The 13935-nt window shown below is 47.6% G+C and overlaps 1 protein-coding gene across 3 annotated transcripts in view; it reads left to right on the top strand.

Moving 5' to 3' along the window:
* The first annotated feature begins 707 nt into the window (after positions 1-707).
* The window catches only part of RRAS2 (RAS related 2), a 336038-nt gene continuing 322810 nt past the window's right edge, over positions 708-13935 (top strand). Inside the window, exon 1 of one of the 3 annotated variants that reach the window (XM_078681010.1) lies at positions 708-1273. In XM_078681010.1, coding sequence (XP_078537136.1) covers positions 1172-1273 — 102 coding nt within the window. In that variant the 5' untranslated portion in view covers positions 708-1171. The remainder of the gene's footprint in view (positions 1274-13935) is intronic. The other 2 variants (XM_078681011.1, XM_078681013.1) reach the window with 2 other exon arrangements.

The raw sequence follows: 13935 nt of genomic DNA, 5'->3' as shown, positions 1-13935 counted from the left end.
ATTGGCAGGTCAAACCTGACGAAATTTAGCAGGGGAAAGTGTACGGTATTTACTGTACAATCCAGATTTTGGTTCCTTAAACACCAAAATAGGCAACACCCTATTTAACCAGTTCTTTGAGCCTTGTGGCTTCCTGCGAGGGTGTAGCTCTGTCATCTCCTATGAGGACTGCTCTATGTAGGATGCAATTTTGCTATTTAATTTTGATTCCCAATGTCCCAATCAGCAAACATACCTTTGGTCAACAGACATTGGCGATTTTCTGAAGATGGAATAAAAAGTATTTCTTCAGCCTATTGTCATTTTACAAAATAAATATTTGGTGCATGGGCGAAAAGGGTCATTGCCTTAAACTAACTTTGTGAAAACTCGTTTTAAAGTGCTCTGTGAAAGCTGTTGAAGCTGGTTTTAGTCGTCAAATCACTAATTAGCCTTTTCAAACATCTTTGTCAGCCTGTAAAACATTGTCAGATCCAGTAAAACATGTCAGTAGCCTATAAATAATGTTAAAACTACTAAAACGCGTGTGTTGTAATCATATCGTGTGTGACCGATATGTTTTAAATGCACACTATGTCTACATGTTCTAGTGCTGGCCCCAATGATAGCTCCGCCCCCTTGTGTGAAGTGTTGGCCGCCAGCAGGTCGAGTGTAGGCGCGCCCCTGGCAGGGAGTGCAGGACGGGCGTCCCCGGCGCGTGCCGGTGCAGAGGGCGGCCGTGAGCGCTGGTGTCCGCGTGCTCAGGGATGAGAGGGCGTAAGGCAGCATTGCCCTCGGAGCCTCCCCGGTTCTCATGGTGACGCTGTGTGTACTGCACTTCGGGGGCTGGATTCGCTGGCTCCTCCCACTCATGAATATGCACGCCGTGCATTAGCATACGGCAGGGTTTCCACCTCCCCACGGACGGCATTTTGTTGTACTCCGTGATTCACTACTTTCGGTTTTCGTTGAGGTGGAACCGCTGGCTCTGCTCTGCACCTCTATCCCTGCAGCGGCGAGTCCCGCGTCCGGATTGAAGGTCTGCGGCGGGGGCCCGGACAGCGAGCCCCGGCCCGCCAAAGACGGGCTGAGCCAGCCCAGAAAGGAGCCCGTGGAGGCGGCTCCGGGAGCCGTCCCTCTGTCCCCCTGCACCGCGGCCCCTGCGGCAGCGCCAGGCCGCCTCGCCTCCTCCATGGCGGGCTGGAAGGATGGCTCGGTGCAGGAGAAGTACCGGCTGGTGGTGGTGGGAGGCGGCGGCGTGGGCAAGTCTGCGCTCACCATTCAGTTTATCCAGGTGGGTGCAGTATGTCTGGCATGCACAGCTCGTCTCTGCCCCGCCCTCCTTACGCACGCCGGCTGCAGACTGTCCTTCATTCACCCAGTCGCTGAGCCCCTGCACCCGGCCCCCCTTATCCGGGCTTGTCCCTCCCCAGGCTGTGTGCCCTGCACCCCTGACGCAGCCCCTTACTATGCGTGCCTTCGGGACCCTGCTTAATTCCATGTCAGCCACGCACACTGCTCCCATCCTGGGCCCCAGTCACTGGGGCGTGCATTATCTCACCTTAATATGAGCTCTGTCTTTCCCTCCGCCATGCACTGTGACTGTGACTCTGACCTGTTGTACCCCAGAGAGCACCGAACCCCTTGGCGCCTGTGCCCCACTACCCTTGGCCGTCCTCCTGCAGACACTGCGAGCAACCCAGACACTGCGAGTCTCTCAGTAGACACTGTCCCCCACTTAAAATCACCCCGCCCATCCCTCAGACAATTCACTCCTAGCACAGAGTCTGCGCCAAAGAAACGATGCCCCTTCACCCAGCATCCCTGCCTTGTGTATTTTACTTCGCATTACCGTCTGCCATATATTCGGCCCTCTGCCCCTCCGTCTTGTGTCACTTGTTTGTCCACACAGCTGCTAAGTCCTGCAGACTCTTCCTCTTTCGCCATTCTGTTTGTGTGTCTGCCTTCCACATCTTCTTACGGCAGTTGTCTCTCCTCTTCCCCAAGACCCATACTACACTCTTGTACCACCCCTACCCAGGTACTTGTCCTGCCTCTTCTCCAGCCACACCTGCTTATAATATCAATGAGTTGTATTCATGGTCTCACTGGCACTTACACAGATGTTTTTTACTTTGCTGCTGTCAGTTCGTCACGTTGAACACTCCTTTTTTGTACCTGTCCTTTCCTTTGTCATTTGCAGAGTCTAGCAGCCCCTTCCTGCCAAAATCACCTGCTTGTGTTTGATTTTTCTTTGTCATTCAAGGCAGTGTTTTTTCTCTTCTCAATATCCAGTACTTTGCCCCCAGTGCAGTGGCATGTACACACATTCTGCCAGGGGCTGCCTTTCTTTCTACCCAACATCACCTGTAGCCTTGGTTTTGCAGTTTCACATTTTCCATTACCTCATGACATTGTATTCCCAGCCTTTAAAGTATGCTTGCCTTGATATGATTTGCCTTCTGGCCTGCACCTGCTGAAGGTGGCACGTATGACATGGCACCATTTGGTTTTCATCCCTTCAGCACCGTGTCCTCTGCTGACCCCTGCCTTTCGGTCAGTTTCCTATACTTCATATTTCTAGGTTTAACTAATTAGTCAGCCTCCTTCGCATCTATTTATTGTACAATATTTAGTAAAGGAATCTAGAACAGGCCCGTTAGGATACTTGCCACTTTTCTCCTTTCTTATACAGTCACCCACTGTCTGGCGACCTTTGTTGTTGGTTTCTCTACTCCTACCCCTCCCGTTCAGATCTGTTTCCTCAGTGTCTCCCTGCTTTGCTCTCTGACACAGTTTTGCCCGTCGTGTTGAAGTCGCTCAGTCTCGTTGTTCCTGCAGCCCTTAGTTTTTCCTCCCTCGGTGCCCCATGCCCCTTTCAACCTCCCACCTTTTCACTGTCAGTTTGTACCTGCCGATCGTCTCTGTCCCTTGCTCCACAATGCCATTGTCCATAATCTGCACTTCTTGTTCCCATGTCTCACCTCTGATCTTTCTTTGTGCCCCACAGTCTATAGAGTTATATAGCGCCTTAAACCGAGTGTTATTCGGGTGCTTTTGCATAACACCCAAGAGCTAACGGAACAGCCACGTCTTCAATTTATTTGTAAAGTTAACACTTTATTGTATTTGCTACTGCTTTTAGGAAGCTCCTTCCACGACCTTGCAGCTACTACTTGTAGCTTTCTGCTGCCAAGTGTACTTTTTATGTACCGTGGCATTCTCTTCATAGCCTTTCCGGAAGCTGTTAATCCGCGGCCTGGCACTGAGTCCATACACGATGCCAGAGCCAATAGCAGCCTTGCTCTGGTGCCCTCATGTGAGAAGGGCATTGTGGGGGTTCAATGTGCATGTGGGCAGGTAGCATAGGTCACACCTCTCCACTGATAGCTGGTCAGCCAAAATGGCACCGAGAAGTTTAGCTGAGTGGCTCGAGGTTTGATGGCCCCGACTTGGTGGCCATATAGTCCCCCCACTTACTCGCCCGCCCCCGACGTGTAGAGGTGGTTATTCAATGCTCCTCTCCATGGTGGCGAAGTTTCTCCGTCTCCCCTGTTTCTTTAGCCATTGATTTCAACCTCCCCTCCGCTGCCCTTCCCCGCCCCCATCGCCTGCTTATTACAGTGTGTCCCCTTGCCCTCACGTTCCTCCGCTGTCCTCATCCTTGAACTGCCATGGTGTTTCCTACGAGGCCCCCTATGTCCGTTTCCTGGTCCCTGACTGACCCCCTTACCTCTGCATCTAATGCCCGTCTGCCCTATGTGCACTCTCTCGGTGCCACCAGTCTCCTCTGCTTGTCTATCCTCTCTCCCTTCTGTCTGTCACCTCTGCCCTTCTAGTACCAAAGGCTGTACAACCCGTGCCAATGCAAACAAGCTCATGTCTGCCCTCTCCGTTGTTGCGCATGCCCCTGTCTGTCATCCCAGCCTCTTCTTCAGTGTCGCCGTGCTCATCTCTGCACCAGGATCTCTACACACCCGTCTGCCCCCTGCCACCAGTATGAAAATGAACCAGTCCACCCTCTCTTCTCTCATACACTGCACTCCCTCTGCCACCCGCTCCAGTGTAACATGCTGTCTGCCATCTCTGGTACCCGTCTCCCTGAATCTGCCGCCTGTGTGCCACCCGTGCCGTATTTACATGATACTGCCCACCTCTGCCCCTTTTACTTTTTTCACTTTGCTGCTGTCTGCCTTTCCTGCCCTCAATTTCCGAGTCACCATGAGTGTCTGCCATCCCTACACCTCTTCGACCCATGTCAGTGTGAGCCTGTCCACCCTCTGGTACTGCATTCCACTCTACCCTGCCTGTCCCTTCTTAGCCCCGAATGTAAATGAATTTCAAATAATTGGTGCATTTCATTCAACACGTGTGTGGGGAAAGTATGAATAACCATTGACTCCACATATTCATTTGTGCTCTGCGTTGCATGCTGGGTGGGATGACATTATGCCTTGATAGGACGCCGACTGGGCTAAGTAGTGGCAAGTCTTTGCCAGGGTCGGACTGGGATACAAAATAGGCCTTGGCACCAAGATAAGTGTCCCCCATTAGTGTACCAGACCGTTAAAAAGTGACCCACTTGTGCAAATCAGTCCGTTATTGTTCTTGTAAAGACAAACTGTATACATGTTGTGCAAGGTAAGAGAGACTGCTTACAATTTAGTTTGCTCCAGACAATGCTTGTGGTAATACCTTGGTACGTACAGCTCTTTTATGAGGTGGAGAAGTGGGGAAGTAACCCTGTCTTCTGTCTTTGTCATCATATCCCTAGTCAGGGCATATAAGAATGACCCATATTCCTACTTGCCACGACACCTTCCTGCCCATGCCTACTTCCACTGGTGAAGTAGTGAACCTATCCTATCAGTCCATTCTAATCTGTGCCAATGCATATGTTTGCCCCTGGCTGGTGTGCCCTGTGCTACATGCTTCTCCGTTGCGCTTCTGCTACCATGCTTCAGTACACCCACTTATGTCCCAATTTCACTGTGCCCCCATGGCACTGCCCATCCTCTCTGCCTCCTATACCCTCTATGCCACCATGGCCCTGCAAACTCTTGCTTCTTCATAGGCCTTCACTACACCTTATTTCATCAATGTTTCCTCTGTGCCACCTTGACACAGCCCTTTCTGCCCGCTGTCCCTTCGCAACACTGCCCAGCCTCGCTGCCTGCCCAATGCCACCTGTCCACTTTGTCACCATGCTCCTCCCTGCCCCCATCCCCCGTGCCACCAAGCACGCCCTGCTCGTGACAATTTACTCCTGCAATTCCATCACGCCGTTTCATCCAGACCCGTAGACAGTGTCCCCCCACGCAGCAGTCTTCCTCTTTTCGCCCTCCGTGCCACCGCTGGTTGTCTCTGCCACCCGTCCTGTGCCACCGTGCTTCTACAAATCTCATTACCTCTGATCCCACTGTGCCAGCTGGGCATTGCCCACCCTCTCTGACGCCGTCCCTCCTATGCTAGTCCCCTTTTACCCTCGTAGCAGTAGGGCACTGCCCACCTCCTGACAACGGAGTCTCATGTGCTGCCATGGATGTTACCCTGGTTGCACCCGGCTGGCTGGCCGTGCCACACGTTCTGCGCCTCCAGGGCGAAGAGAAGGAAGGAAGGGAACGCAGCACGCAATTTGTGCTACGATATCAAACCTGTGTGCAAATAATATACTGTTGCCAGAACTAGATTGCAAGAAATGTGGGATCTTGGCGTACACATAGGCTGTGATTTACCGGTACTCCAGTTCTCAAGGTCTACTGGGGCGTGACAGGGCAGTGCACACCCTCATTTCCCAGTGGGAACTTGCAGCTTCCTTCCCGTACACACCCTGCACACTGTACGCGCTTCAGGCTAAAAATAGGCGGGGACCCCCCCAGCAAGGCCCCGGCGCACTCAAGTGAAGGCAGGCTCCTCCCTAATGAGCAGGGTGAAAGGTCAGGCGGAGCTGCTGAGTCTGAGACTTGTAACGGGTGCTGCTCCTCCGCCTTCAAAGGAATGTGCCCCCCCCCCCCCCGTAGCCGGGGCTTTTATCAGCTGCGACGCTCCTGAAAGTGAACAACACAGGCCGGGCCTGGTGTCATTGTAACACTAGAAGAAGCAGTGTGTGTCAGACGGGAAGCAGAGAGGATGACCTCATTGTAACAGTGTTTACAGCACCTGGGGAAATCCTCTGGTTCAGCATTTTTTTCATTAGGTTTCACGTGTTGCTTTAAAGGAACCTGCGTTTTGCGTATTTCCTCGGTAGTTGATCGATTCTTTCCTTCTGTTGGAATGACAGTAGTCGTCAAAAGCAGGTGGTGTGATTGGGGAGACTTTCCGGTCAGGCGCTATTTCGACCACCTCCTCCCCCTGTACCTTGTGAGGCCGTTGTGCATGTTGCCCGTTGTAAATATCGAAGGCTGTTGTCTGGCGTTTGGACGGGGGAGGGGAGGGGTAGGGGAGGGGATGGGAGAGGGCTCCTCTCAGGCCTGGGAACTCTCGGACGCCTGTGTTAAGTGTTTGTAACCGCTAGGTGTGTTTTTGTTTTAATTATGATTATTATATGTGTTTTCCGACTGTGTGGGCAACCTGTCTCTGCCCGCGCGCACGTGCCCACCTCCATCCTTCCCGCCAGCAGACTTGTAATGTTTGTCCTGAGTCAGAAGCATGTGTGTTGAAGTGGGTGATGTCAGCGATGCTGAGCTCACCGCTGGGGGGGGGGGGGGGGGGGGGGGGGGGGGGGGGATGGTGGGGGCTGGCGGAGGGCCTGCTCTCCACTCTGGCTGGGAGACTCCAGGGATCTGTTCTCACTCAGGCAACGCCGCCCGAGTGAGTGCTGCACGTTTTCAACTTGCAGGGTGTGTTGGTCGGAGGCAGGCCCCCTCCCAAAAAGCTATTCCTTTGTGACTTCACAGTGAAAAATGCAAAGTCTACTCCATGCTACTCTCAGCATGTACACCTAGCTGCAGCATAGAGACCAACCCTTCTAATGTAGGCGGTTTTCTGCATAACTACATCCAATAGTTGTCTGAGAACTTTTCCAGGGCTTTGGGGAACCTGGAGGTTTTACCCGTTAAGAGGTGTAACCTAGCCAGGTCCAGGTGGTAACAACACGTCTGAAAGAATGTCTTTTGAAATGCATGCCTCGCAGCTACTTCTAGAGTTAGTCTGACACCGGTTTCGCAAAATGATCGCTTCTACAGTAAATGATAGTGAACAATGACTTCTGACGTAATAAAGAAATCTAAATCTCGACTGAGGCTGGAACTGGATAATACATTTTTGAAATAATTAAATGAATGAAAATAGACATTTTTTGTGTGTATTTTAAACCATTTCATGCTTGTATAATACAAAACGGTGCCTTTCTGAATATGTTTGGTGTTAATAATATACTAACCCACCGTTGCACAAAAATGCTAACACGGTTCAGAGGTGGTGCAGTTGCAGAGTCTTATTATTTGTGTGCTTGTAGCACGCGCAGTGTATAGTTTGAGCCGGTGGTTGCAGGTGGGGCCCACTGGTATTCACTTTTGGAGACCAGCACTTTTTTTCTCATCATACTTAAACCCAGAGCAAAAGATAGAGAAACACAAAAGAAAGGGGGATGTAGTTAAAGATTCAAAACAGTGGTAAAGGGAGAAAGGTGGGATATAAAAAAGAATCTGCAAGGGTGAGATGAAGGGGCAAGAGTGTAGGGTGGTGGTTGAAAGAGGTATGAGGTGGAAATCAAGACTGCACAGCCATACTATTCACACCATTGATATTTATAGCTCTAGCTGAGGGCTTCTGGTGAAAACTTTGGACCCCAGTGCATATTTTTATAGAAATTGGGTACCTCGCATACATAACCATATTGGTAAAGTGGCTTATCTGCTCACAGTATAGAGGTTTCTGCGTTGCAAATGTCTCCAGGGTGAATATCAGTGGGGGCGACTTTAATAACCAATTGAAAATTAAATTCATTTCCTCCTCATTCTACCAAACCTTTGTAAAGTGCAATTGGAGTGTATGAAACAAAAAATTAAGGTTCCCTTTTTTTCCTGTTTTTTCCCCCCACAAGCTATCACACGTGATAAGTACCTAGAATGGTAGATTTAGAAAAGTAGGATCTTTTAAAGTTTTACCATAGTTGCCTGAGGAAGTCGTGTGGCATTGAAAGATTTAGCTAGTCGAGTAGTGTTCTGCTTTAAGACTATGTTCTGGCACTTAAAAAAAAAGCCTTAAACCGTACACTTAGCTAGCATGTTGTAACCCCTTAATTTAATTATTCGACCCTGCCTGTCTGCCTTACCTGTGCCAACCTGCAACACATAGACATCCTCACACAATCAATTACACAATTCAGCACCTGGATTGCCTCCTGCACAGTCTCCCTGGCCACACTCAAAACCACCACCACCACCTCCAGGACAAGACCGCAAGCAAGGTGGTGCATGGAAAAACTCAGACTCTCCAAGTGTTTTGCAAGCAGCTAGAGACACACACACACATGATAAAAACAACAGAATAACCTTGACATCAGCTCTTAAGTATTACCAGTAGCAAGTCCGACACCAAGCACTTAGTCCTGTATGACCGAATCATGAAAAGCTCTAATGATGCCAAATAATTATTTGCAATATTGAAAGAATTTACTACCCTGCTACCAGCTCCTGTAATATCACATCCTCTCTGGACCTCTGCACCTAGCTCTCCCACTACTTCTACGACACAGTCAGCAAGATCTACTATCACTTCTCCAGCCAACAGGACCTAGTCGCCCATGCCACCTTCCAATCCAAGGAGACGATCCATCCAGATATTCTCCCTGACCGGTTGACCCACAATCTTTACAAAGGAACAAGCCATGCAACTCAATCACTCAAGAGCTACATTTGGACTCCCGTCCACTCTTCATCTTCACCAGAGGCCTCAACCCCATCTGCTCCATGCTCATCCTGATCCTCAACAATTTCACCATGGCCACCTGCCTGGAAACACACCACCTTAGTACCCCTCCAGCAGAAACCCTCAGCAGCCCCGAACATACTATCAATCTTCCTGCTTTCCTCCCTGGCAGAAATCGAAGAAAATTTAATCAAAAACGGACTATTGGATCACCTTAAGCACAACCACCTCCTAGACTCCTCCCAATAAGGCCCAATCACATCACCGAAACCACCCTCATCACCGTCATTCACATGATCATGGACAGAGGAGATAGGGAAGCTCTCATCATTCTGGACATTTCCATCGCCTGCGACAGTCTCCCAACCCATCCTCATCCATCCCTCCATGACTTTGGCTTAAGAGGATCTCCTTTCTCAAAGGGTGCTCCCGGGGTCAGTCTAACACCATACACTTTTTTTGGCCACCAACCTGATCAGCGGAGCCCCCCAGGGATTCTCTCTCTGCAAACGTTTTTCAACATATGCATACCTCCGCTGACCAACATCACCAAACCCAGGGAATCCACATCGTCACCTACGAGGATGGCACCTAACGTCATTTTCCTCTCTGAGACCTCCAACTTCTGGACCGCCGTAACCAGCTGCATGTCCGAAGTTGACAACTGGATGAAGGTCAACGGTGTTAAACTCAGCTCAGACAAGGCAGAAGTGTTACTTTTCAGAAAAGACACCTATCTGTGGTCTCCAGCCTGGTGTCCAGCCAAACTCAGAAAAGCACTAAACCCTGCTAATGAGGCTAGGTACCTAAGCCTACCCCAGTGGCCAAACTACTCGATCACCAACCAAGTCAGCACAGTGGCATCATGTATTTCCACACTCTCAAACTCCTTAAAAGATCTTTGTGTCTCCCTCTTGACATTCAGAGAATAGTCACTCTGTCCGTAGTAACCAGCAAACACAGCATAGTTCTCCATGTTGGCAACACCAGTGACCTTACCAAACATCTCCAGGTCACCAAAAAAGCGGCAGCCAGACACAGCCTCCAACTCATTTCATGAACACACCTCATCAACCACCTCAAAATCCTACATTGGCTCCTAGTGCACATAAGCGCTGTGTTCAAACTACTCGCTCACACATACAAAGCTCTACACAATCTTAGCCCAAACTACCTGAACAGTGGAATCAGCCTACACACGCCAACCAGAGACCTGCTTGGGCAGCCTCCTGCTATATCACATCCCCTGAATCTGCAAAGTTGGTGGTCAAGGTTTCTCATACCTAGCTTCTAAAGCATGGAACGACCTCCTCCCTGCATATTCGAACCACCAGCTCTGTCCTTGACCTTTGCAAGAAACTGAAAACCTGCCTTCACAACCTGGTGAGACACAAAACAACACTTCTGAGTGCTGTTCCCATATTTTTCCTAAACCGAAATTACTAGATTTTTGACACTGATCACTGGGAGACTGCCACCAGCCCTGTTGATCACAATTCAATTTGGGAAGAGACCAGCAAAAAAGAGGAAGGCTGTTTACTGTCTGCAAGGAGGAGTGAGAAGAAACCTGTTCCTCCTTGAGCTCTTCCTTTGGAAGTTCTCTCATTGGTTGATTTCCTACTATATTTTCAGGTATAGAAAAGTGTATAGAGAGAGGCCTTCTATGTGTAGGAAATAGCTAACCAGTTGGCCATGAACTGCACTTTACTCAAGCCTTTGCTGCAGAATAGTAGTTGACCCTGCCTCCCCATTCTGAATTGAGCCCCTGATTATATATGCCTCCCAAGCTTTTTGGGAGTCTTGAGAGTGTTCAGGAAATAGTTATACAGCATTTTGTACTTGGCCCTCTCTGCAGGATCACCACTAAACATTCTGCCTTCACCCGTCCACTTTTTTTGCTGAATTTATATTTGTTGGCCGTAGGACTCTGTACAATTTATCACTGCTAACAAGTTCTAACGTGCCTATTCTCACTCACTCACTGAAACATGGTAACATTGGCTTACCCCTGATTGGCATATTTAATTTACTTAAAATTCCCTAGTGAAGTGGTATACCATATACCCAGGGCCTGCAAATTAAACACTACTAGAGGGCCTGCAGCACTTATTGTGTCACCTACTCAAATAGCACATTAAAACATGTCCCAGGTGTGCCATTGCTGTCTGAATGCAGTTTTAAACTGCCAATTCGACTTGGCAAAATAACCCCCTAGCCAAGCCTGAAACTCCCCCTTTCATTATCTAGGCAGTGCAAAGGGCCGGCTGCATTGTAATTAAAAGGTTAGGTAGGTTCTTTAAAATTGTACATGTCCTGGTAGTAAAACATTCAGAAATTATTATTTCACTACTGTGAGGCATCCCTCTCCCATAGGTTAACACTGGGTGCCTTATTACATTCAATAAGTGCTAACTTTTGATTGGGCACAGGGAGGCATTTTGTGTCTGAGAATTTGTCTTTTAAAACCTTCTTTACTGCTACAGTTGTTTTTTAAGTTACAGGTTTGAAAATTATGTTTTTAGAAAGTAAAAGGAACAAATGATGGACGGATTGCAAACATTCACCCCAGTCACAAAGATCTGGGTTTAATCCATCATTCATTTGCGCAGCACAACACCCCACTTTGGACTCAGCCATATGCAAATCAGTCTTGACCCTGTTCCTCATGGGAACAGTCCAGCCCGAACTGCCAAGGCAGGTCCTCCCTGGACCGTAAACAAGCATCCTGGGACCGGTTTCAGGGAATCTTGAATCAGGTGGCGCAGTTCGCATAGGATCCACGTTTGGGCATACTTTCCCCACTTAGGGCAACAAAAGCAAAAGGAACAAATGATGGACAGAATGCTGAACAATGCATACATGCAGGGAGTGAGGGACACTCCTCGAGGGTTGAGTGGACCGGCACCCTTGATGAATATGTGACAATAGGGACGGTCCATCCCTGAAATTTCCCTATGATGTTGGTAAATTAACCTAGATATCAGTTGACCATACAAGGAAAAGGTTCTCAGTGTATGGTCTGTATGTAAATGTGCATGCTTTTAAAAAAACATGTGATTTGTGCATGCCAGTGGTCTGTTTATTATAACTAGCAGGGAAAACACAGGTCCTGAAAAAAGCCAATTGACCTTTCGAGGCAGTTTGTGGCTGAAACATGTTGACTGATTCGACATTCCGGACCGTTATATTATAATATATTTTCACTTTTCATACTTTTAATGTAGCCCCTAAACCTATGCCATTAAATACCTTTCTAGGTTTCTGAGGTTATTTTAAACTGGCCAAGATCCCCTGCCTTCACTCAGTTATCACAGAACTCCGCTGACAATCGCTTTGAGTCCACTCTCGCACCTTATGTGTGTGAGTGAGGGTCCAATGAGGAAGAAAGCCACAGGTGGTACCTGTGGCTGAGGACCCTAATAAATATATATATATATATATATATATATATATAGTTGCACGTTTCTGTGTCCTAATGTAGGTTCCAGAAAAAAGATTGGCTGGTATCCGATTTATAAATTTATTAACACCAAACCCCCCTCACCCCTTACAGACGCGTTTCGCCTTAGCAGGCTTCGTCAGTGTAACGTAAGTGCATGGTTAATGTCGCCATTTAAAGCCTTTTGCCAATTGTACATTTCATAAACATGAAAGAAGGACATATGTTATACAAAAATTCGGCGGCCATCTTGTAGTATGTAAATTACATTATAGTCGCAGGCTAAAAAGTGGCGAGTGCCGTGAAAGTGCATAGTGCTCATTAAAAACATATAGCGTAACCATTTTTTATGCATATATTAAACATTACACACAGCAAAAATTCATTTATCCGTTATTGGATTGCTTGCACAGAGGAATTATTTTTCTCTTTTTTTCTCAATGTGCAAGATGTTCGTTATTCAGCCCTGAATGGGCGATTCTTGTAAACAGTGCATTTTACTCTGGTAAGGGCTAGCAGATCTGAAAAAAGAATATATATATTTTCAGGGCATGTTTTTTTTAAATTGTAAGGGCTATTCGTCCTATTATTACTGACTCTTGGTAATTGCACAGGACCTATAGATGAACCCACAATTCTTCATTATTATTCAGCCCCCATGGAGTCATGGTTTTTGAACTGATGATGTGCTTTGACTCCAGGATGCGTAGGGACTTTTCCCTGTCACCACCCCGTTCTAGTTTGGGTACCTGATCCATGCAGTAAAAACTGAGTTTTTCCCACTTGCTTTGATGGTATTCGGCAAAGTGGCGGGCAACAGGATAAGATTTATCTTTATTCGTAATTGCCCGCATGTGTTCAAGGATTCTGAGTTTTGCTGGTTTTATAGTGCTGCCGATGTATCGCAGCTTGCAAGGACAGGTCAGGCAGTATACAGTATACTCCGAATTACAATTGAGCAACTGTTTTATTTTTATATTGGGTTTTTTCTCGCCTGTGCGATTGGGATATTCCAACATTTTGCCACTGAATCTGCACGCCTTACACTTGAGACAAGGAAAAAAGACAACTACATTTGACATTTTGATGGGTTGGACCGATGTTTTGAAATGGCTATGGACCAGATGATCTGCCAAAGAAGGACACCTTTTGTGTGTAATTAACGGTCTCCTTGGCAGATTCTTTTTAAGAACTTTGTCAGCAGTCAGTATATGCCAGTGTTTTTGGAAGATGTTTACTATTTCTCCTGATTTGGTGTTGAATTCCGTTATCATTCGTACCTCATCATCCCAAAAAAAAAAAAAAAAAAAAATATATATATATATATATATATATAATGCCATAATGCCTAATGCCATAGCCAAACATATGGAACTAGTACACCAGGGTGACTGGCAAAAACTGAAATTTTATGGCATTCAAACTATTTTTAAAGGTGAGCGGGGGGGTGATCGAGAGAAAAAACTGAGACAAGTTGAATCGAAATTCATCATTAACCTGAGGACCCTGCACCCGAATGGGTTGAATCAATCGGAGGAGTTATATGTGCACCTTTGAACTGACATTAAATCAATTTTTGCAAGAACATGTCTCAATAAGAAGTATGAGCCAGCCTATTGGAAGGCATTTCAAAGAAAGTTATTCGA

The sequence above is a fragment of the Lissotriton helveticus genome, chromosome 3_1 (genome assembly GCF_964261635.1).
Source record: "Lissotriton helveticus chromosome 3_1, aLisHel1.1, whole genome shotgun sequence".
In the NCBI taxonomy this organism is placed as follows: domain Eukaryota; kingdom Metazoa; phylum Chordata; class Amphibia; order Caudata; family Salamandridae; genus Lissotriton; species Lissotriton helveticus.
This window is presented reverse-complemented; position numbering and strand designations above follow the sequence as displayed.